General features: G+C 38.8%; 1 protein-coding gene across 7 annotated transcripts in view; it reads left to right on the top strand.

Annotated features, from left to right (window-relative positions):
• ATP11B (ATPase phospholipid transporting 11B (putative)) overlaps window positions 1–21,852 on the top strand; it is a 118,819-nt gene extending 96,967 nt beyond the window's left edge. For 4 of the 7 annotated variants that reach the window (XM_073359282.2, XM_073359280.2, XM_073359278.2 and 1 more), the window contains one exon: window positions 12,456–14,022. In XM_073359282.2, the coding sequence (XP_073215383.1) occupies window positions 12,456–12,674 (219 nt within the window). In that variant the 3' untranslated portion in view covers window positions 12,675–14,022. Of the gene's footprint in view, window positions 1–8,911; window positions 9,038–12,455; window positions 14,023–16,387 lie in introns of those variants that run through there. The other 3 variants (XM_073359281.2, XM_073359279.2, XM_073359283.1) reach the window with 2 other exon arrangements.
• The last annotated feature ends 5,081 nt before the right edge of the window (window positions 21,853–26,933 follow it).

Raw genomic sequence — 26,933 nt, 5'->3', positions numbered from 1 at the left:
TTTTATATAGAACATGGTCAATAATTAAAAGAAGAACTTTATTAAATTCAATCCTGTAATCGGATAACCAAATAATCCTCCTCTGAATAAATGTCAAAATATCACTTCCTCTGCAAGAATTTAAATGGCTGTGATGCTTCAGTATGTAAAATAGTGCTTTCATTTGAAAGCTGTCATGGGATAAGGGGGAAGGTCCTCTCATGGTTTGGTAACTGGTTAAAAGATAGGAAACAAAGGGTAGGAATAAATGGTCAGTTTTCAGAATGGAGAGAGGTAAATAGTGGTGTCCCCCAGGGGTCTGTAGTGGGACCAGTCCTATTCAACATATTCATAAATGATCTGGAAAAGGGGTAAACAGTGAGGTGGGAAAATTTTTAGATGCAGATGATCCAAAACTACTCAAGGTAGTTAAGTCCCAGGCAGTCTGCAAAGAGCTACAAAAGGATCTCTCAAAACTAGGTGACTGGGCAACAAAATAGCAGATGAAATTCAATGTTGATAAATGCAAAGTAATGTACATTGGAAAACATAATCCCAAATATACATATAAAATGATGGGGTCTAAATTAGCTGTTACCACTCAAGAAAGAGATCTTGGTGTCATTGTGGATAGTTCTCGAAAACATCCACTCAACATGCAGTAGCAGTCAAAAAAGCAAACAGAATGTTGGGAATCATTAAGAAAGGGATAGATAATCAGACAAAAAATATATTGCTTCTATATAAATCCATGGTACGCCCACATCTTGAATACTGCATGCAGATGTGATCGCCCCATCTCAAAAAAGATATATTGGAATTGGAAATGGTTCAGAGAAGGGCAACAGAAATGATTGAGTAGGGAACAGCTTCCGTATGAGGAGAGATTAATAAGACTTGGACTTTTCAGCTTGGAAAAGAGATGACTAAGGGGGCATATGATTGAGGTTTATAAAATCATGACTGGTGTGGAGAAAGCAAATAAGGAAATGTTATTTACTCCTTCTCGTAACATAAGAACTAGGGGTCACCAAATTAAATTAATAGGTAGAAGGTTTAAAACAACAGAAGGAAGTATTTCTTCACACAACACAAAGTCAACCTGTGGAACCCTTTGCCAGGAGATGTTGTGAAGGCCAAGAGTATGATAGGGTTCAAAAAAGAACTAGATAAATTCATAAAATCAATGGCTATTAACCAGGATAGGCAGGCATGGTGTCCCTAGCTTCCGTTTGCCAGAGGCTGGGAATGAGCAACAGGGAATGGATCACTTGATGATTGCCTGTAGTGTTCATTCCCTCTGGAACACCTAGTATTGGCCACTGTCGGCAGACAGGATACTGGGCTGGATGGACCTTTGGTCTGACCCAGTATGGCCATTCTCATGTTCTTATGAAAAGGTAATTTAATTTAAATTATGTAAACCTATTTAATGCTATCATGAGATCCAAGTATAAGTAAGGATTTTACTCTTGCAAAGGATGGTAACTTTTGTACTAGAACTAATAAACCATTTCTGAATAAAGCGAACCTACAGACTTGCTGGAACACAAACTGTTCAGTCTTTAGCATCGACGTTTGTAAAAGCATGCCAGGATACATGTTTTGTAAAGAGGTGCGCTGCTTTAAGGTTAGTTGCGAAATTTACTCTTGTTGTTTTCTGAGGCTGAACAAAGTCTCTGGAGATGATATTGCCTTTGAGTGGCTGCTACAATGTAATGATGTGCAATAGTTTAAATGATTTCACTAGCATGTAGTTTGGCAAAATAGTTTTATAGCAAATATTCGTTAAGATTACTATACCGAAATACATACTTCTCTATTATATGCTGATAAAACATTCTCCATAATATAAATAGGGTTCCATAAAATCTTGGTTATGACTTATGCCTTATATAGACTATTTGAGTAAAGGTTATTGAGTTTAATAAAACTGTATTATAATGCTAGAAGGGACCACCGTTGTCATATAGTCTGACTTGCTGAATAACAGATCATAGGACTTCCCGAATTAATCCCCATTTGAACTAGAGCATCTTTTAGAAAAACATCCTATCTTTATTTAGAAATTTCCAGTCCTGGAGAATCCACTAGCCATTGGTAAGTTGTTCCAATGGTTAATTACTGTCATTGTTAACAATTTGCACCATATTTCTTGTCTGAGTTTGTCCAGCTTCCAGCCAGTGGATCTTGTTATACCTTTGTCTGATATATTGAGGTACCCTCTGTTGTCAAATTTGTGTTCCCCATGTAAGTACTGATTGATCTAGTCACCCCTTAATCTTTTCTTTGATAAACTTAATAGATTGAACTGAGCTCCGTGATTCTTTCACTGTAAGATATGTTTTCCAGTCCTTTAATCATTCTAGTGGCTCTTCTCTTAACGCTCTACGATTTCTCAACATCCTTGAATTGTGAATGCCAGAACTGGACATAGCATTCCAGCAGTAGTTGCACCAGTGCAAAATACAGAGGTAAAATAACCTCTCTACTCCTACTTGAGATTCCCCTGTTTCTGCATCCAGGAATCACATTAGCCAGCTCATGTTCAGCTGATTATCCACCATGACCTCCAAATCTTTTTTAGTCTCCTTGCTTTCCAGGAAAGTCCCCTATCTTGTAAGTATGGCCTAAGTTCTTTGTTCCTAGATGTATGACTTTACATTTGGCCATATTAAAACACACATTAGTTGCTTGGTTCCAACTTACCAAGTGATCCAGATCGCTTTGTATCAGCGACAGGTCGTCTTTATTTACACTCCCCTAATTTTTTTTCATCTGCAGACTGTATCAGTAACAATTTTATTTTCTTCCATGTCATTGATAAAAATGTTGAATAGTGTAGGGACAAGAACTGAACCCTGCAAAACCCTAATGGATTCACACCTACTTGTTGATGATTCTCTATTTACAATTACATTTTTGAGACATTTCTTAGCCAGTTTTTTAGTCCATTTAATCTGTTCCATGTTGATTTGGTATCATTCTGGTTTCTTACTCAAAATGTCTCGATACCAAGTCAAATGCCTTACAGAAGTTTAAGTATATTACATGAGCACTATTATCTTTATCAACCAAACTTGTAATCTCATTAAAAAAATCAAGTTCGTTAGACAAGATCTATTTTCAATAAACCTGTGTTGACTGGCATTATTTATATTGCCCTCCTTTAATTCTTGATTAATCAAGTCCTGTATCAGCCACTCCATTATTTTGTCTAGGATCGATGTCACAGGCCTATAGTTATCCAGGCTGTCGCATTGACCCTTTTAAAATATTGGCACCACATTAACTTTATTCCAGTGCTGTGAGACGTAGCCAGCATTCTAAGACTTAATAAAAATCAACCGTAATGGTCTAGAGAACTCTTGGATACAAGTTATTTGGACCTGCTGGTTTTAAAATGTCTGACTTGAGTAGCTGCTGTTTAACATCCACTTCAGTTACTATTGGAATGGAAAATATTTCATCAGCAAATGACAACATCATCTGGCTTTTTCCCAAATACAGAACAGAAATATTTATTGAACGCTTCTGCTTTCTGCATTATTGGCACTTCTACCACTTCCATCTAGTAATGCACCAGTTGCATTGTTACAGGATTCCTTTAGTTCCTAACAGACTTTATACACACACAAAAAACAAAACAAAAAACTTATTTTCCTTAACTCAGCTAGCCATAGATTTCTGCTTATGTCTTTTTTCTCCTCTTATGAAGTTCGTAGCTTCTGATTTCCTTTCATTATAATAAATCTATTTTTAATCTCACTTAATCTTTCAGTAAGATGTTTTTTGCCATTGTGATTGCATGCTTATGGGCCTGGCCTGTCATGTTACCTAAGAGAGAAGTATGATACTATCTCACATTTTTCCTGTGATAGTCTAGGTATGTGTTTTGGTTAGTGCATTGTATTTCTCTTTCTCCATTAGTACTGGGCAGTTTGGCAGCATCTGCATTAGTGCCACTGCGTTCTGCAGGAGTACCTCTTGCTGGGAAACCCCAACTCTGGTATCAACTGCATTAGACCATCAGCTAAACTTTGCAATAAAATCCATTAACTGTTCTGTAATTTTTAATGGTGGTAACAACTTAATGACTGACTAGCTGCTTTTTGTGTGTGTGCATGTGTGTCTTTAGAGGTGTAGTTATAGTCAGAAAAGTAAATTTGCAAAAACAGGACCTTACTATTTCATGGGTTTTCTCCTGCATACATTCATACATATACTCACCTTTTTCAACAGTTGCAATCTAAGGTTCAGATTTTGCCACTCTTTAAGAGCAAGTTCTTGGGACTAGTCTGAGATCATGAAATCAATGGGAGTTACTATGGAGTAAGGAACTAAACATGAGTAAAAGGGTGACCATTTTTTTTTCTACTTATTTTAGTTAGCTGTATTATCATTAAAGCGGTGCGGTATGGGATTGTTTTCAGGTTTGTACATCACTATGTTTGTTAAATAAATTCCAATTACAGAATGTTTTTACTGTGGATCTCAAAGCAAAGAAAATAACCCGGTTTGACTTTCAGATCTCACGTTGAGTTGGTAGGGATGACAACTAGAAAAAGTGTTGTTGTTTTTAAAACTAAGCAAATTTTGTATGGAAGCTATTGAGAGAATAAGTGGAACTCCACATTTCCATTGTAAACTCACTTTTCTCAGTACAACTGCATCTTACACGTGGCTGAATTAATTCCTGTGTACTTGCATCTTTTAAAAACAACTTAGCTCCCAATAACTGAGACTCTATGTGATACAGCAAAGTAAAACTAGTTTTAGGTCAGGACAAGGAAATAGATTATATGCAGTAATCACAAATTTTTAAAAATGGAGCTGTAGGGCTTTTATCACCTGCTGTCTTTCACCTTTAAATTCTAAAATATTTCACTGGGAGAAGAAATAAGCAAGCTTAAAGTACATTTTCTTAACTTGGTATGCAAGGGATAATAATTGTCCTGGTAACTCTGAAAATGAGTCAACAGATTGTCTCCATCTTTTTAAACAGAGATAATAGTTTACTTTGGAAATTATAAATACTAGTATCATCAAAATAATCATTCCCCAAAGACCAATTATTTTCTGCATGTAGTTAATTGTTTAGACGTCATGTAAGATCTGATAAACTTCTGCATGAGAGAAATAGCTGAAAAATAATATACACTGTTTCTGAAAGCTGTCTTAAAATGTAAATGTTAAGGTATTGTAATCGGGAACTACTGTATAAGAAACTCTTAGTTTTACTGCATTTTGAAAGCCTATTTAATTAAAAACTTAGCAAAATATGTAGTATGGCTTTACACTGGGCTTTCATAGTGGGACAAGCATGACTTCCCCCCCCGGTGTACTCTGCATGTGTATAACTTTTTGCCATGTTCCAGGATTTTCTGCCTGATACTACAATGAAATCATAATTCTGTGTCTGGCTTCTGTCAAATGACATGGAAGTAATTGCTTTGAGCTTTTGCATTTATAACTCTATGTGGGATCACATAGGAAGAAATGGCTACTGTGGGGGGACAATCCCAGTCAAAATATACATCTTTTGGTAAACAGCAGAAATTACAATATTAATGGAGTGTCAGGAGAGTCTAAGGACAGCTGGAGAAGTATGCCCCAAGTATTTCCAGGGTTTTTTTCGCCCATTATGAAACTTTTTAAACATGGCAACGGTGAAAAATAAATGATGTTGGTGCCGGGAACAATCTTGCAAGTGTCCATTTCATGTGTGTTCTGTGTATGAAGTATATTCCAGTAAATAACAGAATGTCTTTTAAAATCCTGTCCTGTATCTTTCTCTTAGAAAAATACTGTTACTTACTGACTTGTATGTTCCATCCCTTCTCTGTCCACTTATAGATGTACTCCAACAGAGTTGCTTTAAGTGATGAGTTCATTGCACTGCAGCCATTATCCAGGGCAAGGAATCAGCTGAGCAGAATTAGGTAGAGTAGGAGGGACAATTCCTCATCAACTCTTATGCATGTTGAAGGTCAACTAACCAGCATTGAGAGAAATGGGAAGAGGCATGAATATTAACGTGGGATGAGAGGCAGTATCTATAGTGGAGATTCATTCTATTTGGCATCTTTCTTGGCTTTGCTCGGTGTTTTTTCAGGCCAATTGCTTCTCATAAGTAGCATGTACTAGACAGTCTTATAGGAGAAAATCCCTAGCATGATGCTCAATTTGGAGAATACAGTTCTAGTCTTTCTTGCATCCATTTTTAAAATAACCACAGTTTCTAGCATGGTTCCAGTGCTCTTGCTTTGTGTAGTCAAAATTAACAGTGCTTTCTGCATGTTGGATAAATACAGCTTCATAAGACCACAACAGAAAGGTCTTTGTATTTTAGGCAGCAGTTTCTTGCCAGTTGTTTGCCCGTTTTAATTTGCTTTCGCTTGTGCCATAAGAGCATAGAACATGTCTTTTGCTTGGGTGTAAATATACATTTGTGCATCAACTAAGACTCTTGCTTTAGTTTAATGCATCTATCAAGTGAATGTTTATTTTCAATGTATTATGGATGTCTGTGTCTCAAGATATTTGGGTGTAAATTGTATGAAATATTCAAAAAGACTGAAGTTTGCCTGTCTGTTGTCTAGGTAAAGTACTAAGATGCTGGAACTTTTATAATGCACTCAGTCTCAGAGAGTGCAATGCTATAGGACTGCAATTTGACATTTTGAAAGAATAAAACATGCACAAAAATAAATGTTTTAGCTTGCAATAAAGATTAAGGGCCAAACCTTCATCCCAGCCTTATACAACTTTTGCAGCAACAAAAAATTAAAAACACAGTTTTGTTCATATAGTATTTGATTGTCTAAGTCTGGGATGGTGCCTGTAAATCAGGACTAGGACATCCATGTGACCTACATTGATGGAATGGATGTACATCCTTCAAAATAGGGGAAAAAGAGAGTAAAGTGACTTATGCCAAGGTAATGAATGCTATATTTTAAACAAAGAATTGCCACAGTTAACACCTAAAAACCTGAGAAATCTCAGTTGCAGACTCTGTGGTTCGTCTGCCCGGGTGAGTGACATCACCACAAAGAGAAATTTCAAATAACAATTCCATTCTTTCCCGTTATTACCATGTGATGGTACTTGTAATACGACTCACTCTAGCAGGAATACCAGGAAGTCTGCAACTCAGATTTCTGAATATCATAGGGAGTTAATCTTGTTGAAATTCAGTACAAAATTAACTTCTGAAGGAAGGTAAGTTGGCACTTACCTTCCATCAGGTTTTGAATGTGGTGGCAAAAGTTCAAAGTAAGTTAGTATATATGGTCCATATGAGTAGCGCAGGCATCAGCAGGTCTTAAGAGTTCTTCTATGTGGCTTCTCTCCTATAGACTTCACCCTGTACATGAAAATTGTGTGTAGTGGGGACATTCTAGTTGGGTGGCAAATTAAGATTTTGTACAGCAGAAGAGGAATCTAAGGGACAGGAAAGACTTTTTTATCCACACGGAATGCTAATGCGTGAAGTTTTAAATCTAGGAATTAAATGTTAACACTTTTTATTAATGTGGATAAAGCTCTGTCCTTCCATGACTCTGTCCCCACCCTCCTCAAACAATTTTGCTGTTGCCCCTTGTTTTCTCCCCTATCTCCATGCACTTCTACCTTTCCTAAAGCCCTCCATTGCAAGACTACAAGAGTATGCCTCTGTAGCCTCAGGTTTTAATGACCTGAACTGCTACTGTTTTTCTGACTCCTGTCTGATCCTTGTTTTTGTATTCACCATTATGTCTGCCTCTGGTCAGTAGCTGCTGCAGCAAAGCCTGGGGCCAGGAGCAGGTCAATTTCTATTAAATTTGTATTGTACATATTGTATATATGTTGTAATTCCACTGGTAAACCAGCCTTTTCCTCACCCTTCAGTGCCCCGCCACACACACACTAAGGGTCACCACAGCATCTCTTCTTAGCATGACAAACTTAGATTATATGCTCTTTGGTGGCAGGGACGATCTTTTTGTTTTTTGTTTGTACGAGGCCTACCACAGTTGGGCCCTGATCCATGACTGGGGCCCCTGTGGGCTGCCACAATACAAATAACAAAAATTATTTGGTGTTTGTAGACCATCATTTTGGAGGTACAACTGAGCAAAAAGCTTAGGAAATTTTTTTTATTTATTTATTTTTTAAAGTGGCATTTCAAAAGTCTCCCTGGCAAACTTCAAAATGTCTTTTTTCTAAATTTTGCAAAACTTTCTAGAAAAACTAACCAAGGATGAGATGTGGCATTTGAAATTTCAGGGGAATCAGTCTCTTGTTGGGGTGACTAGGAGAAGGTAAAAATGGGGCTCATAATGGGAACCTACTTTAAAGCTTCATTGTGGTGTTGCAATAACCATCTCATAATCTATTTTAGCTATTTACATAGCATAGATTATATTGGTATCTACGGCCTGGCTTCAGCGAAGCACTGCTTAAGCATTTGCTTAACTTTAAGCACATACTTAAATCCATTTCTTTTTAGCAGAGCACATAAGCATATGCTTCAATGAGATATAAGTGCTTTGTTGAACTAAAACCTGCAGGTGTCATTTGGCATACAGAAGACCCAACAAAATGGGAAAAGAATTGGAAAGACCCTTTGGACAAAAGCGCTAGTTTTAGACCTTTATTTGGGGGAGGAAGGGGTCAGAATTGAAAATTACTCATCTACATTCTTTGTAAGCCTTTAATTTGTTGACAAACTATACTCCTGTGGTAACGCTGATGTGCATCAATAAATAATTTTGTGATTTGTATAACTTTGATAACTTGAGAAAGTGATCATCTCTTCCTGCATAAGCAAATGTGCACTGTTCTATCAAGAACAAGTCAGTAGATTAAAGATTGGTTTAAAGATTACTGTTTTGAATTAAACTGATTGTGGTGTTTTATAAGATTTGTTGCTTTTCTGTCCTTCTAGATGGAAGAGGATAAGGGTTCAGTCAGCTCAGCATATGACTTTGCTGAAAGCAGGCACAGAGGGGAGGACAATAGGCAACTGCTAGCTGATCCATCTAGCCAGCAGGACAGTGCTTGCATTCACTAGGTAGTACTCCCACTGTACCCTTATGTATAGTCAGTCTTGGAATCATCTTTGAAATTCCCATACTTGTGATATTTACAAGGAAACTTACATGATGGCATGTTTTTTGTTTGGGCTTAACGGATTGAATCACTAATTGTAATACATAGTATTTAATTTTTTTCTTGATTCATTCCATTAAAGTTATCCATTCCCCTGGAAAACATTTGCATTACAATGATTTAAGATCCTTAGCCCTAAACCATACCTTTTCAAAACTTCTTTGCAGCCCAGAGATTAGTGTTCTCAGTTTTTTCTCTGCATATGTCAATCTTTAAGCAATGGCTCTTCCTGCCAGTTGCAGCCCAGTCAGGGATACACTTAGGATTGCCAGAGACTTTTTTGTTTTAAAACTATCTGTGCTCAGTACTGTCCACCTCACAGCATTCTGCATTGTTATCTTACCTGTTTTTGTCAGGTCTTAGTTTGGTGTCACACCCAACTATGATCAAATTTTGCACAGATATAAAATTGGAGAGGAAGGCTAGAGGAGATATAGGCAGTGAGGGGACATTCTGTATTAAAGTTAAAATCCTTATTCAGGAAAGGGATATAAAGAGAATGGATCCTAAACCAGGCAGCCAGTGCCATCATATTGAGTTTCTTTTTCTATTGTCTCCTTTACACTCTCCTAATATTACTTTTGATGTTACTAAGAGCTAGTTGGTACAGCTGACATAAGGAAGGTGTGGATTTGGGATTGCAAAGAGATCTCTGATGTTCACAGTTTACTCTGGAAGTACTACTTATAATGCTTCCACTCAGTTTTTAGTCTTTAAAGTGGGAGGTCTGTGGATTTAAAATAGCAAATATTAATTCTTCGCATTTATCTACATACCGGATTTTGGAAGGTCACTATTTTCAAATAGGTGGTATTAACCCTTTTAAGTCATGGTAAAACATTGACTCCTTATTAAGCCACTATTGTATTTCACAGAAACTGAAGGCAAAATTGATTTTAAGCTCATTAGAAATCAAATATTTTCATCTTAAGTAGATTTTTTTTATTTTATTTTTGCCTGTTTTTCAAAAATCCCCCCTTTCCATTGCAGTCATTGCTTTTTTTTATAGATATTATAGGCAGTTCAGAAATACGGGTGCATTATACATTAAAGATTGCACAGACAGAGCATAGGATTCTGGCATTGAGGGAGACCAAGATAGTTTTATGCACCTTTTATACAACCCTTCCTACCAAATTCTGGTGCCAACTGTTTCATCCCACAAGTGCAAATTTGTGCAGCCGCTTGGCTACTCCATCTTTGTGTCAGCTTGTAACATTCTCCAGTGATACCCAGCCATTATGCCAGCTAGGGATCATTAGAGCGCATTTGCACCCTGACTACTTCCCCAACATGCACCCTCTGCCAGGGGCTAAGGAGGCCATAGCTCTGCACCACCTGGATATTCCCTCAGCTGATTGGTGAAGTCAACTTTATGGCCCCAGAATACCGCAGAGGCCAGGTTCTGCTTCATACAGTATATATTAAGGGAAGAATCAATTCTGTATATAAAGATCAAGATTATAGAATGTGAAGTTAGCTTGCCACTGACCCAAAATTAGGGGTTATATGAATCTATTGCTAATAAAAGACCTGTTTCCGGAGAGACTAAGACAAAAATATAGGTACCTATGCCTCCATGAGTGTAGTGAGAAAAGGGACATGTATCATGCATGAATAAGTAATAATGGAGCTCTTTCATGTGTGATCAGATAGTATATAATGTTTTCCAATAATTTCTATGAGAGAGACAATTTGCCTTTAACTTTGAGCCAATTATAAGTAGAAATCTCAGCTCTTAATCTCTTTCATGAGACTTTTTAAAGCCCCTCTCCTGTGATTTACTGAAGCACCTTCTGAGAGGTTCTCTGTCCTCAACTCCTGCTAACTTCTGTTAATTTCTATATCTAAAGTGAGCAACATAAATTTGTAAATATTTGAATGTCCTTTTTGAAATTTTTGGAGCCTCAGAATAACCGATACATATCGTCCAGTCAGGAGGTACACTTCTGTATATTATTCATCTCATTGCATTGCATCTGTGATGTTAAGTGACTAATACAGTTAATGTGTTCTTCCCCCCTCACTGAATTTGTATAACTGCTTAACAAATAGTTTAATTTGGGTTATGTAGGTAGCTTCCCCCATCACCACCCTCAATAGATTTGTGTACCCTTTTAGAAGGGAGAGGTAAGCTGAAATGCATTCAAAATACTCTCGCTCCAGTTTTTCTGCAGTGCTAAATATTTGGAATTTTATGTGTGCTGCAGTGGAAAAATACTCGGATGAAGTGTAGTATGAAGGAATTTGTTAATAGGTGATTTGTAATAAAAACATCTTCCTAAACTCTCAGTATAACCTCTTTCAGTTTATTTTAGTCTGTTTTACGCATACTAATAAACCTTGTTGTGTTCATTCATAGTTATACTAACGTTCAGCTTTTCCTTATTCTTACGTGAATATGATTGATGTTAATTCTGTGTTTAAATTCAGATAAAAATCTGTAGACAACCTTTCCCCTCCAAAAGTGAGAGGTTAATTCAACTCTGTATCACAAGCTTTAATAATGGCATTCCCAAATTCCAATCCATATACTGGGTTTTGTAAAGGGAGGTTTATCTGGCATCATAGATGGTAACCTGGGATAAAATTTCAGAGTTATGTAAATAAGACAAGAAGGGTAGGTAGAAAAATTTACTCCTGACGTTTTTGTTCATGATTTAATGTTAGCCTAAAATAGTAAGTCTATTGCGAGTCATGGAACCTGACTTCCTTCAGAAAACTGCGTTCTGCAGTTCTTTTTGAATTGTTAAAACTGTTATTTTTAGGCAGGTTGCCACATCCCCAGTCTCACTTATTCTAAACCCTTTTTTTAATTATTATTGGGGAGGGGGAAGATATTTTGAATGGGGACAGATCTTGAGCTAGTGTAAATTGTCATAGTTCCATTGATGTCAATGTGGCTATGACAGTTTCTACTAACTGATGATCTGCCCCTATAAGCGTATTACAGGTAGAGCATTATAGCAGATGATTTGCCAGCCAGGTTACAACAGTAGTGGGAACTGGACATATTTTTATTTGCTGGGTGCTTGTGTGGGGTCAATGTTAAACAATTGCCATTTGTTCAATAAGCCATTTATTTGTTCAAACCTTGGCCACACCGAAGAGCATCTAGATCTCCATCTGTATGTTTCACATGGAGAAAGCAATCTTTCTAATCGAAGGTATCATTATGATTTTCCTATAAAATAGAAACATATTCTATTAACACTATTGAAATTTAAAATCTAGCCTTATTTAAGCATTGCCTGTGATAGCAGGACACTTTTGTCACAAGAATCCACAAATACTAATTCTTCTCTCTTTTTTCACTCCAGCTTACTGAGACAGGTTCAGGTATCAACTGCTTGGACTCCATGTGCTGCTTCTCAGATGGGGAAACAGCATGCGCATCTGTTAGAAGAATGTTGGAACGACTAATGGGAAGATGTAGTCCAACCCGGGTCAGCAGGTGTGGAATTTCTCTCAATAGCCTTTGCTGCAGACGATTCTCCTATAAACTGGAACCTGATGAGCCTGCAGCTATTGATGTCTAGCAAACCAGTTGCAGGTTTTGCGTAATTAAACAGGAAATGTTATTCTTTATAGGCTTTTTTGATCCTAAAAGATCCATTTCTTGCTTACTGGGAGTGCTTTCGTTAGGAAAAGGAAGAAAATGTTTTTTCAAGAAACAGAACTCTCTTCAAACTTTTTGTTTGGTCTTTCTAGTATGAGATCTTGTGTTGTGTATATATGGTATTTTCTCTGGGTTTGTACATCCTTCTGTTTAGAAGAACAAACCTCACTGTGCTGATTGTTTTCCTGATCCAGCTTTTTGCCTTCACAAATCAAGTGTTGTTTGTAAAGTCAAAAGGCTTTTCCTTTGATACTTAATGTATGTCCTCCAAAATAGTCCTAGATTAGCTTGAGTTACTTCTAAAGATATACAAAATGGTCGTATTTCCCCCAGACAATAACTCCATCATTAAAAGGAAAGTCTTTAGACTTTTCATCCATTGGTGGTTACTAAAATTAAATATTTTTTTGTAATATAACTTTTATACTCTATTTCTAGAAACCAGCTAATTTACAAAACAAAGCCTTCAAGTTGACTTAGTTTTAAGGATTTTTCTGTTTGTATCAAAAATGTCAGCAAAATCATGGGTGCCATTTAAAAATATGTGCTAAACATCTTCTTGAATTACATACACTAAAACACACATTGGTGGAAGAAAAACATAAGAATTATCAGAAATATTTGTAACAAGTAATGCTGACATCTTGCAACAAACGTAGCCGTGAAAGAAATTTAGAAAGTGATTTTGAGATCTACTGAAGTGAACACTTTCACATCTCCCCATTTCAAAAAACTCAGAGAACTAGGTAACAAATATGGAGGTATTTGGGGGTAAAAATAAAAAACCTTTTGTACATCATAGTCTGTCTTTTGCTGAATGATATCATAGTCCTCCATTATTCAAAAGCCAAACCTGGAAAAAAATTGCACTCTCACATTTACATGGGGTTTCCTTTAATATGTGAACAGCTGTCTCTTTTCAAGTTAAAGGATGTGATATCATTCATACAAAATAAAATCTTCTATGGGGAATTTATACTGACATGCATTGTCAGTTATGATTTTACCTTTAGGTGTTGACTTGGTATGTGGTACATTTTCAGTTTTAAAATTCTTGTGTTAACACAGTGTCTGTGATTCTAATCATCTTCTTTATTCTGGCTTGCTTATGAAATTTTGTTAGTTATTTCCATAAATCTAGGGTATAATTATGCAAAAATATCTTGTGTATAAGAAGGAACTGTTTATGATCAAGTAAATTTTTTTAAATCAAAACTCTTGCTGTATAGTAAGCAGGCATGATGTGTAAAATAAACAGTTGAATAGAATTTTTAAACTACAAGATGAGCATTTAATTGGTCTAAAATCAACATTTCTGTAGTGGTTCCTTTAGGTATATTTTCACTTACTGTTATCTTCTGTAACAAATGAAAACTATGTGTTGCAAATTAGAAACTTTTATTTTCTGTGCTGCTTTCTTTGTTCTGATGTCACCTAATAAGTGATGCGGTTTTTGGCCAAAAATTTGTTTATTGTGCAGGATCTCATAAAGGTAGGTATAATTATTTTTTCATTCTGCTAGGCATCTAGATTTTTTTACAATTTCCTCCCTCCTCCTTCAGTGAGATCTATTAATAATAAAAATAAAATATCATATTTGACAGAATATAAAGCACTTTTTCAATATTGTGCTATTTCTCAGGTTACTTGTCTGTTAACGCTTGTCATCTTTTTTTCCTAACGACTGTACCGTCTGAATAATTTTAGGGCCTGAAAGAGAGTTGTTAAAGCATTAGAATGAACATGGCTTCAAACAAATGACTATGCAAAACAATCTAGGTGCTAGTCAAAGGGCTTTAGGAGTTCCATGGTTGCTGCTGCAGCTCCAGGGTTTATATTGAAGTGGCTCTTCACAGCCCTTTCAGTTTCACCTTATGACAGTAACTGAAAAAGAATCTGCTTGCTTTATTTATTACCTGTTTGTCTTCTGAGTGACTCCAGCTCCTTCCCTTTAGCATTTCTTTTTAAAATCTAGTCTAAAAGTGGTTGGAGGATGTATTTACGTTCTTCCCCTCACTTCCCTTGCAGTACGTGAAAGTTGCTGAATACTTTTGTTGAACATACTAATTATGTAAGTCACATAAAACAGTTCTACCAGCTGTGAAATACTGAAGGTACAGTTAAGTACTTTTAATCCCAAAATATATTTACTGCTCAGTATTAAGCTTAGATGAGGCTTGGGTACAAATGCAATTTAGATTTTACTAAATAGCTATTGTCTTTTAGAAGATGCATGCAATCTCGAATGTAATAACTATTGTATAATGTTACTGGTGGTGTGAACCAACTGTTCTATTCCATCCCAGAGGTAGCTGAATATCATTGATGAATTAAGTGATACCTGTATATATGTAGCTTGTAAAAGTGCTTTGTAGTGCTTTGTAATGAAAAGCACTTTTCCAATTCTGTTGATATAGATAGCTTGTGTTTATATACAATATGTGCACCTAATATTCTGTCAAATATGATAATGGGATATGAAATTAGACATGCTATCAAATTTTGGATGGGAGCCATTTCTTTTGATCTCAAGGTGTACAAATGCTTGGAGTAGAGGGCAACTGGCATAAAGTATTGCAGTTTTATTGTTTTTTAAAATATAATCAAAATACATTTTTCATTGTTTCATTCATTTAAAATAAAATTGAAAGATTGCATGTTTCTTGCAAATCAGTAAAATGCATTTCTGTCTGTCTCTCTTCCATTAAACTGTCTGTCTACTCATCAGCCAATAGAATATTAAAAATTCTGGATCACACATAAGTTCTTATGGTAGAACCCATTACTGAATGATCTGGACCTGTCATTAGCCAATACACTTGTCAAGGTACATGTGTGTACTATTTTGGAGAAACAGCAGATTTCTGACAGAGGTGGGCTTTGGAGCATAAATTGTTTCCACTTTATGGCCCTCTTCCTTCTTACCCTTTATTTTCAACTTTTAATCTAATATGTTGACTTTAACAATCCTGCCAAAGCAGTGGCCTATATATAGGATTTATTCATCTAGGGAAATAACTTACTCTTAGGTGAAAAACATTGGTAGATCAAAAGGCAATGATAGTTTGGATATTTTTTTCACTTGTCATACATTTTAGTTTAAATCTAGTACAGCCAATGGTAAAATATATCTTAATGGCTATAGTTAAACTATTAGATGAAATTTGTTCCAAGTTAAGTTGCTCACAGCATCAGTATTAAAATATTTAAATAAAACACCAATATATTAGCATACTGCAATTAGCTATTTGTGTACTGAGAGGATTTGTTAGAATGATCTTACTATGCCAAAAATAAAATGTAGTATTCACTCTGCCTGATTTACATATATAATATTGAAGTTACCTCAAAAAGCCTAGAAGCCCCATATAATTTAAATTTATAGCAGATTAAATATCTTTTTAGTCATGGTATAGTGAATTTTTAAAATAAATAGTCTGTTCAGAAAATTCAAGAAATAGTTGCTACAGCATATTTTTGAGGGTTTGAATGAATTGCGGGTGTCAGGATGGAATTAACGGACTACAGTTTTAAAGAAAGGAATAATTTGCTTTATGCTCTTAGACCTTTTCTCCTCTCACCTAAAATTATAGGTTCCTAGTCAGCCAAACTTTTCTTTTATTGTTACTGTAGATCATGGAGCTCATCGGATCCCTACTATACCAACGACAGAAGCATCTTGACTCTCTCCACAATGGACTCACCCACTTGTTAACGAGCATTTGTTAGTGCCTGGTGGAAGCCATATGGTGCTTACATATTTATAATAGGTTATGCATGAGTTCAGTGCTGTATCCTCTGTCCTAGAAAATGTGCTAGCACAACAAAAACATCTAAATACAAACCTCGTGGTCTGTCTTGTAGCATAGCAAAACATACATGTGAAGGATAATCTCTTCCACTACATTTTTCTAATCTTATAACCAAATATTTGTATGCTTTTTCTCTGCCCATTTCCTCTTCGTGCTAACACGTTGGAATCCTGTGTTTGACATTTTATTTGAAATCTCAAGGTGAGGCAATGACCAAATGTTTCTGTTCCCAAGTAATTGATTTGAAGGTATGAACTTATTTTGAAGTCTGATTTTGTAAATTAAGCTGATTTCCCCCCCCCCCCTTGGGGGGAAGAAAATTTTTTAATTCTAAATTTGTATTGAAGCTTCTTGTTATGCTAACTTCTTAGTTTACAAATAAACAAAACTCTTGTTTTTTCCCTGGGCAAGTCAATTAATTAATATATCACTTTAAAAAAAACCTGAGCTGGTGAATTAGCTGTTAAGAGATGGAAATACCATCCGCATATCTGTACTGGTGTACAAATGGCAATATACTAGTAAAATATGACATAGCCCTTTTCAAAGTGGTGACAAAAGCATAGCATTGTGCACCCTTCAGGTATAATAAGAATCTCATGTTCTTTACAGGTAATATTTAAGAGCCAGTCATTCTCGTCCATAACCATTACATCCTACATGTTTTAATAACTATTATTGATCCTGACATGGAAAAATAGGTGGAAAACATGTTGAATGGATTGTACAGTTGTCTCGCTAGCATACGTATTGAAAATTTAAAGGGTTTAATCCTTTTAACATTGTTGCGGGGTTGCATGTTTTATTTTTAATATATTTATATTTGTTCATACTGTACTTTCAAGATTTAATTAAGCATTATCTTCATATATCTGAAGGATCTGACACATTGATGGCAATGGTTTGATATACAATTATCTCAATAAAAACAAAGTGCACAGATGCTACTTTGGACAGAATTATAAATTTTGCAGCTACATTTTCTGCTATAAATGTGTCTGAGTTCTTGGGTTGGGTAGGAATTTTTGTGAATACGTGTGTGTGTGCGTGTGAGAGAGAGAGAGAGAGAGAGAGACTAGCAGTAGGACTGAATCTACTGGCAGTAGAGAGATACAAAGAAGAAAGATGCAGGGTATCCATCAGTGAGATACACGGGATACTTCTCAATAGGATGTTGCTAGAAACCTGGTGCCCTGGGCCCCAGCACTGAAGCCAGGAGCGACGCAGGGCTGAGGCTCGCAAACCTCCCCCCAGAACCCAGGAGCAGTGGCAGGGCTGAAGCTGGGAGCCCCTGTGCACTCTCCCCACCCCCGGCTTAACCTGGGAGCTGCACTGGGAGCCCCTTGTGCCCATACACAGCCTTTAGCTATCCCCCTGCCTGCACCCTGAGCTATCCCCTGCCCAAACACAGCCCCTAGCTACCCCCTCCCTGCACCCTAAGCGATTTTCAAACTTTTGAACGGAGTCCCCCCTTTGAGTTATATTTTTTGTTTCCGTCCCCCCACAGCCCAGACAGGCTGGGTGGCCTCCTGAGGGAGTTGGGGGTGGAGGTGGCACAGGACAATGCTGTGCGGAGCTGGCTCAAGCCCTGCCAGCCCTTGTCCCCCCCACCCCCCGTATAGAAGTACAACTATGCCCATGCCCCAGGGTCCCCCACTGGCCTAGAGCCCTGTGCTCCCACCCCCACCAGGCGCTGGCATTTTCATAGCATGTTGAGGGGGGCCTCAGCAAGAAAAAGGTTGAGAACCCCTGTTTTAAATCAGCCTCTGGCTGCTAAGTCCCATAAACAAAATTTCTGCCCCCCTGAAAAGGAGAAGGAGGTGTTGGAAAGCTGCATCCACACTGGCAAAACTCAGACCTGTAATGATCTACCAGCGGTGGCAAAGGCGAATGCTGTAGCATAGGCAGTGGGCACAGACTTTCTTACCTAATCCAAGGTAGTGTAGACAAGGTGTGTAGGCAGGTGGGGGGGGAAGGGGGCAATTGACCCAGTGGGCCACAGGGCTCCTAGATGTGTGCAGGGTGGTACCGGCGAAGGTTGGCGAGCATGTGGAAGCCCTGGCCATGCTGGAAGAGCGTGCCCGGCAGCTCGCTGGGCCCCAGCCAGCCCAGACACAGCACCACCCAAATGTCAGGCAGACCGCGGCTTGTGCATGTGTGCACCAGCTGCCGCACATGGTCCGGCTCCGCGCCCATATGGTGACACCCCACCAGGCCTGGGGGCCTATTGACCGTTCTGCCCTGGGGCCTGAAATTGCTGTCGGGGGGGCCTGTGTGTAAGGTGGACAACACAATGATCTAAGTGCCTGCCCCTGTCTACACTACAGCTTCCATTATTGCTATCACCTGTTCAGCTGCATTAGCAGTGAATTACATGATTGATTTTTTTTTTTCATAGTGTAGACACAGCCTTGGAAGCCCTCTACACTATGGGGCATGGGCTGCTGCAAGAGAGAGATTGGTCTCCATTATTCTCCTCCTCCCCAGCTTTCCTGGATTCTGTGAACTATAGGGGAGGAAGTGTTAAGATGTTTCCACTGCTGTTCTCAGATTTTTGGGTCATCCTCACTGCTAACTCCAGTGCCTATCTCTGCTGCTGTTTATGGCTTTCCCAGCAATGCAGCATTTTGGTTCACATCTTGAATCTTCATTTTTGCAACAATAAAGACTAGAAACTTAACCGTTAAAAATTAGTTTAAATTCTTTAGCAACTGGCGGATTTATCAATATTCAATTGTATACATATACTTGGAAGTCTGAGTTAAATACTAGCACGGGTTTTGTCAGTGGTTTCTGTTCCTGAGACGCACAAAAAATTTATGCCATGGTTATCTGTGAAATAATCTTAGGCCACATTTTCTAAACAACTTCTCCTCAGGTATCTGTTGTTTGCAACTGTTACCTTTGTGTGTTAAGCCATTCTGCTTCACTTCTCAAAAGTAGCCGTGTCTGTCAAGGTCATTCATTCCTTAGCCAGCCCTCAATGGTTTTCAGTGTTGCCATATAGTTTTTCATTAGTTCTTGTGATTAGTATGTCATGTTTTGAAATCTAAATTATGGTAAATGGTTTTATTAAAAAAAAAAAGGGGGGGGGGGAATGCTTTGAAAAATAACCCTGCTCCAAGCATTTACAACAATTCCATACCACACATATAATGTTTTGACTTTTGTGGTATGAATAAAAGGTTGAATACATTTGTGCCAAGCAAGCAAAATGTTTATATTTGAAGAGTAATTTACCTCCATTATGGTTTATTAAACCTTCCACCTCTTCCTGCTTCCCCTCCCTTATCAGTGTGTCTAAGGTTACTGAAGAAATATGTATTTAAGCAATTCAGGAAGAGCTTAAGAATTTATATGTCTACCCCAGGTACACTTCTCTATTTGGAGAAAAAAAATTTCAGTAATGCTTATTTCTCATTAATGGAAATATGTAATTGGTTTGCATAGAATACAGAATTTTTATCTAATGAATGCTTAGGAGGAAAAACAACAATATTTTGTAATGTACCACAAATAATATAGAATTGGTTTTACTCAAGAAAAGTTGTTTTTGTATATACCTCTAACTGTTACAGTATATGCGATATGCTAGTTCTAGATTCGCTAGTATGTGGAATTTTTCACAAAGCGAAGTTAACCAAGTCTGTCGTCTTCAATTATCCAACTGTAACTATTGATCTTTCTGATTGAGAACATGAGGAAAAAGAATGTACAGTATAGAGATGTGTGTAGAGTTACCTTTACTCTTGAAATCCACAAAATGAAGGCACATGCAAAGGATTCCTTCTGGATTTTCCTTTTAGTGCAATAAAGGCTGCTCCAAACATTCTTAACTCACAGTAACACAAGTGATATTATTTTCATTCTTATTTTACTGTGCAGTATTTTTGATATCCTGGATGGAAGAGAGCACTTCCATAGCCACCTTTTAAAACTAGATAGAATTCTCAGCGAATCTTAATACCTGGTATAGGAAAAAGTCAATTTTTCAAGAGCATATATTCTTTCATGCAACATTTGGTGTCTAAAGCATACCGTGTAGAGACTGGGAACTGGAAATGACATAAAAGTCTGCTTACATTAAAAACACTTCAAGCTAAAATATAAATATTACTTAAAATACCCATTTAAATATAATATTATAGAGGGAGGCCACATAAGTGAAGAGAGGAAATGTTGAAAACTTTATCGTTTCAAAATGATCTCATTTGCTGGTGGAAAATGGTTATTTAAAACCGATTACACAATTTACAATACAAACGACCCAACTGTCACTCCTTAGTAGAAATAATTGGTAATTCTTTCAAACCCTTATTTTTACAATCGGATAAAACTGTTGTGTGTGTGAAAAGTCTCATTTCTAGTACGAGAAATCTCGCATCATAAAGCTATTGGTAAACAAGGATAGTCCATAGAAATTTTGATTGGCTGACAAACTCTCTTTTAAGATTAGGCTTTATGTACTCCAGTTGTATTTGTGAAGTGCAGTATTCAGAATTACTTACCATGTATGCTACCAAAATCATTTGTTCAGGAGAATCCTCTATCTTGCTATATTAGTTTCTCATTTTACAATATACAGTAGTAATGTGGCTATTTAACAGAAGTTAACCCATAGTAACTAATTGTTACTGCATTATCGTATGATCACCATAGTTTCTAATGGAGTTACATTCCTAGAGTTGGGTGATCCATTCATAATGAAAAAGTTGACTAAGTTATCCCTTTTCCCGTCACAAATTATCTACGGACAGACAATTTACAGATTAGTGTTTTATGCAAACATTTCAGTCTACGGCTGGTTTGCAAATTCCTTGCTTCTACTGTTTGTTTTCTAAGGTGTGTGATTTATCACCTCAGTCACTTATCTGGTTTCTTCTCCCTTTTTTGGGTTACTTAACTTTCATGAACAGGGAAAGGGAAATTGGAGATTTTAATATAGCTGTGTGAAAACAACTGCCACTGATCTTCTCGCAAACACATTCACAAAAGTACTTGCAAGTCTCTTCATTTTCCACGGAAACATTCCTGCAGCTAAATATCATTCATACAGATTGCAAAGGCAGTCAAATGAAAAATACACCCCAGGTGCTATCCACATTAATCCATGCTTTTCACTAGCATGTTCTCCATCACTTCCTTGAAATATTCACCTAGCTCTAGCTATTACCATGGTATAATGCAAGTGGTTTTGCAGTAATTGTAGACAATTGACATTACCATAGACATGACGTTTGTTTGTTTGTTTCCAGTATGTATAAATGCATGGAACTTAAATAAAGTCTGACGGGCTTGGGGCAAAAAGGCATCTGATTATATAGTACAAAAAGGTATTTGAGAGCACCCTAAAAATATTGCTAATTGTAACACAGAATTATTTAAGACTCTTTTTAAATGTGTCTAAACATGATCTAATGTAATAGCAAATACCATTCTTTATAGTCAACATTTTTAAAGGAAATTGTTTCGTACGTCAAAGGAGCCTGGTTGATTGTATTTTTCTTATCTTGGCCGTGGGATAAATCGTAATACGTTGCCCATGCTTCTTAAATATATACGTGCAGAATACTTTAAAAATGAGACTTTCAGGTATAAATAAAATGTCATTACTACACCAAAGAGTATATTTTTAAGAAAAATGCTTAATTATGGTCCCATTAAATGCTTCAATTCTTATGCACATGTAGAAACAGTGAATAAACTCTCCCCCCCCCCCCTTAAGAAAAGCATGATCAAGTGCTGCTTGTTTTGGGGGGGAAAACTTGAATGATACTCACGCAAGAAGTACTAGCTGCTGTGTTGCGATTGCTGCGGTTAGACAGTAATGGGCATTAACAACTGGAAACTAGCGATAATTAGTACAAAAAATTTCAGACCACAAACACTGTGCTGCCTCTAATGTTCTGCTTGACAGCAGAGTTAATACAGGGGGTTAAATGTACAGTTCTGTTAGTGAAGTTGTTTTTAAATAGTTCATGGAAATTATATTTATTAAATAAAACTTTCACTTTTAGCTGGGTTGGTTTGTGTTTAATTGTGTAATTAGCTTTGAATTATGTATATTTTAATGCATTTATACTACACCATTTATGAGCATGATTTCATAACCACAGTTCTGTCTTTAAATTGCCTTTGAGCTATTGTGAAAGTTACTTTAAAATCTTAATGCTCCATAGCGTCCTCTCTTGTCTACATTTGGGAGTTTTATTTAATCCCTCAACAGCCTATTGGTGCACCTACAGCAAACGGAATCTTCAGTACATCCTTCACCTTGGAGCTGCTAATTTTTCTGGTAGCCACAAATCAGCATCCAAGAATTGTAACAAAGAGAAGTTTTGTTGTCTGATAGCTGAGTCCTTTTTGTTGTTGCCAGCATTCTAGAGTAAGTAAAGTCATCTGCAAACTCGGGTATTAATTTTGTATTAACTTTATCTTCAAGACAAGTTTACATTTAGCAGAGCAGCTGCTTTTGTTGAGTTTGATTTGATTGTTTTGTTTTCTTGTACTGAAACTTTCCCTGAAGTTTCTTATAGTGTGCAAGCAGACTCAAAACTTCAAAAACTCTCCTGGGCTGCATTAAAAATTTAACAGCTCCTTTGTCCCTTGGCATCTCCTACCCTTTCAAATAAGAACATGCTGTGCATTGAATCAGGAATACACTTCAGCCTTATTTTGTATTGCATCTTTCATGCAAATTATCCCTCTGCTCAAGAACTGTATATCCTATAGAAACTTTGATTTCAGGTTGAATTTTAAGATGCGTAGAAGGAGAAGAGGAGATCCATGAAAACTGTTCCAGCTGACAGGAGTAACAAAGGTGAAGCTTTATTTGCAATCCTTGTGCCAGGATTGTGTAACGGAACAGAGAAAACCAGTGCTAGATGACCACTCAAGATGGCTTAGATGAAGTCACATGGTAGGCTTATAAAGCAAACAAGCCAACTGTGAATTAGAGCCTGAATTGGTGCCACTCTGGAGAGTATTATAAATTTTGCAATTGCTGGAAATGCCACACTTCATTTTTTTAAACAAAGCAGAGGAAATTGTCTGCTGAGAGAGTCTTCAAAATATAGCCTATTTTCTGTAATGTTAATAGAGCTAAATGGTGAAAGTGGCAGCCTATGAATTGCATGTAAATAGCATCTTACTATACAACACAGACAAAAAAAAAAAATCATAGAACTCTTCCATCTCAATAAGGGTGAGGGTTTTTCCCTTACCCAAATACTAATGAGCAGGTGCCCTAAACTTTTGAACCTTGGTATATCCTAGTAGGATGTGCTTTCATTTTATAAAGGGGAGAAGTATGGGTAAGGCCAGCAGCATAGGTAAAGGGGTGGATAAAGATAGCAGTAGAGGTAGTAAATTGGATGGTAATGAACTGGAGACAAGAGAGAGGAGACTTCAGGGCCACATGTGACACAAATTACCAATGGCAACATTTGAGCTGTTAAGTGAATGGGAGATGTCCACACACACACACACCACCTTGGGCAAGAGGCTGCTCCAGACTGAACAAAACCCTAAAGCTCCCAGGGAAGACTGAAAAAAGAAAAGGAGGACTTGGGGCACCTTAGAGACTAACCAATTTATTTGAGCATGAGCTTTCGTGAGCTACAGCTTGCTCTAACACGGCTGTTACTCTGAAACCTGTCACTATGCAAGGCACTGCATTTAGCCGTATGGAGTGGAAATCTATCAACTGCATGAAAAAACTTGTACAGATACAGACAGACATCATCTTCCTTTCCAAATGCAAACAGATGGACATCGTACCAAAAGGACTGAAGGTAAAAAATCCATTACAATCTACATACCAGCCTATGCTGACAGCGTGTGCCACACGCTCTCAAACCGATGAAGTGAGCTGTAGCTCACGAAAGCTTATGACCAGATAAATTGCTTAGTCGCTAAGGTGCCACAAGTCCTCCCTTTCTTTTTGCGAATACAGACTAACACGGCTGCTACTCTGAAACCAGGGAAGACGGAGGGAGCCAATATTAGAAGTGGGAGAGATGAGATCTCCCCTGCGAAGGTGCATTCAGCCCTGATACGGCTCCGGAGGCCAGCCTGTTGTTTGTTTGTATTGCAATAGTACAGAGCAGGCCCAAGTAGAAGTGGGAAACCCAGTGCAGCAGCAGCTCTGCAGAAGAACCCTGTAAGTGATTGACGTGGCTGGGAACAGCTTATGGTCTAAATAGACAAACTGAAGAGGGGGGTGACTATGCAGCCAAGAAGCAGTGACAGACGGTTGGGCCTGGTTTGTTGACTTGGGAGCCTGGGGGATGGTGAAGGGAGGGGTGATTTTTAAGGGTGAGATCCCAGTAAGGGGTATGTTACTGAGAGAGCGAAGGGGGGGGGCACTGTGAGGAAGAAAAGGGAGAGGAAAGGTCTGCAAGTAGAGGAATGAGGCGGGGTGGGAAAGGGACAGGGTCATGCTGCGGGTAAGCAGAAGGTTGAGACAGGCACGCATCAAAACAGCCCAGGACCCAGGTGGCTGGGGGGGGTGCTGCTCCTCTAAGTTTGTGGGTCTGCTTTCCCCTGCACACAGGGCAGCGCACAGCTGGCTGGCACTAAGTAACCCCTCGCCGTGAAGCTGCTGGGGTAGCACTGTCCGTGAGCTCCTGAAACAAGGGTGCTGGGGCGTGGGCAGGGAGCAGAGGAAGTGGTCACACAGGTCTTTGGTCCCTTACCATGCATGTGGGGCGTGTGGCCTTAAGCCCTGTGCCATCAAATGCTGCCCCTGCCTGAGAGCAAAGCTTTGCCCTACCTGTCCCTTCCCCACAGGCCAAGCCCAGAGCAGACCATAGTACCCACCGAAGATTGCAACAGCCGGGCATGGGAGGTGGGGAAGAGAGGCATAGCTGGGCTCCCATGCCGGCACTAGGGTGACCAGATCCTGGGGGCTCTGTCTTATACAGGCAGCGATTACCCACCCCGCTCTGGAATTGCCACCGGAGTTCGTGCACTACCTGCCTTCCCTACAGAGGCTTGGGGGGAAGGGGGGGGTTAACCTAAAACCTGAAGAAGGAAAGGGGCTCGGCCGGGGGGGGCGGGGGGGGGCCCTCTGCCCTCTGCCCTCCGCCCTCCTCTTCCGTCTGAAGCGCCACCCACCGCTCTGGACTAAGCCTCCCAGCCTGGTGGTGAGCACATTCCCCACCCCCGCCCAGCACTGGACCAAACCTGCCCCAGGTCAAATGGAGAGTCCGGGGGGGGGCCCACAAAGACTCTAGTTATCCCTGTACCCAGGGCTAAGGTTGATGCAGGGCCAGCCGGGACACACAGGGCATTTTTTTTCCCCTTCAAAGGCTGCCAAGAAGTGTATTTTACAATAGTCGGGCCAGCTGAAAGGGCCCTGAGGCCACCAACATAGTCTGCACATGCGCAGCGAGAGGGAGGCGGCTCAGACCCTCCACCATGTTGGTGTCCCCAGGTGGTCAAAGACAGCATGGGCAGAGTGCCCCAGGCCAGCTCTTGGCTGACCCACTTGTCTGCGCTTTGTCAGCCCTTTTCCCCTCAGCCTTCACTTTCAGGTGCAGCGGAAGCCAGCCACAGCTGGCATGGCATGTCCCATGAGACAGCACGAGCATCTCTGAGGGGGTCCAGGGAAAATGCATAGGATGCTGCGGGCCACATGGCAGGGAGTCACAAACTTGTGTTGGGTTAGGTTAGGCTGGCCGGCTCACTGTCGTCTTTTGTGACAGCGTCCCATTAGCTGTGTACGAATTGGGGGTGAGGGGGTTGGCTAGAGAAATAACAGTGCTGTGAGGCAAGACAAGTGATACTTAGGCAGTAGAAAGACTGTCTTTAATGAAAGAAGACTTTGTACCGTATCTCATTCTTGCCCCTCTGTTTTTCATTTTCTTTGGGCCTCGCTCTTACTGACTCATCAGTACGGGAAACTTTTTGCTGTGGGAGTTAGACCGTGCTTTAAAACTTGATTTTTCAGGAAACTACAGCACGTAGCATCTGCGTGAGGCAATACAAAATGGCCAGTTTACTAGTGTCTTATCACGGTGAGAATAGTGTGCTCAAGGTATATACGGTTTGGTCTTTAAGCATGCCTCAAGGTGGAAGGATGGATCATAGTCCAATGTCAGTGGCAGGCTCTTGCTTGACTGGGCATCAACATTCAAGTATTTCCCTTTCCCCTCTACCCCGTGGCATATGGAATGGGAGGAGGTACATGATCTGTGAGTACCAAAAACATTGTGAAGCGTGGGGAAGAATGTTCAACGAGGAGATGTCTACGCCAAGCTTTCTCCCTCAGTTCTGTGTCCTAGCCCTTCTGCACCCTCCTTGAAGAGGAGACCACCTTGGTCCTTCCTCTTCGGCATCACAGAATATCAGGAGGTCATCTAGTC

The sequence above is a fragment of the Lepidochelys kempii genome, chromosome 9 (assembly GCF_965140285.1).
Source record: "Lepidochelys kempii isolate rLepKem1 chromosome 9, rLepKem1.hap1, whole genome shotgun sequence".
In the NCBI taxonomy this organism is placed as follows: Eukaryota; Metazoa; Chordata; order Testudines; family Cheloniidae; genus Lepidochelys; species Lepidochelys kempii.
The sequence above is the reverse complement of the archived record's forward strand: the minus strand, read 5'-3'. Positions and strand labels throughout refer to the sequence as shown.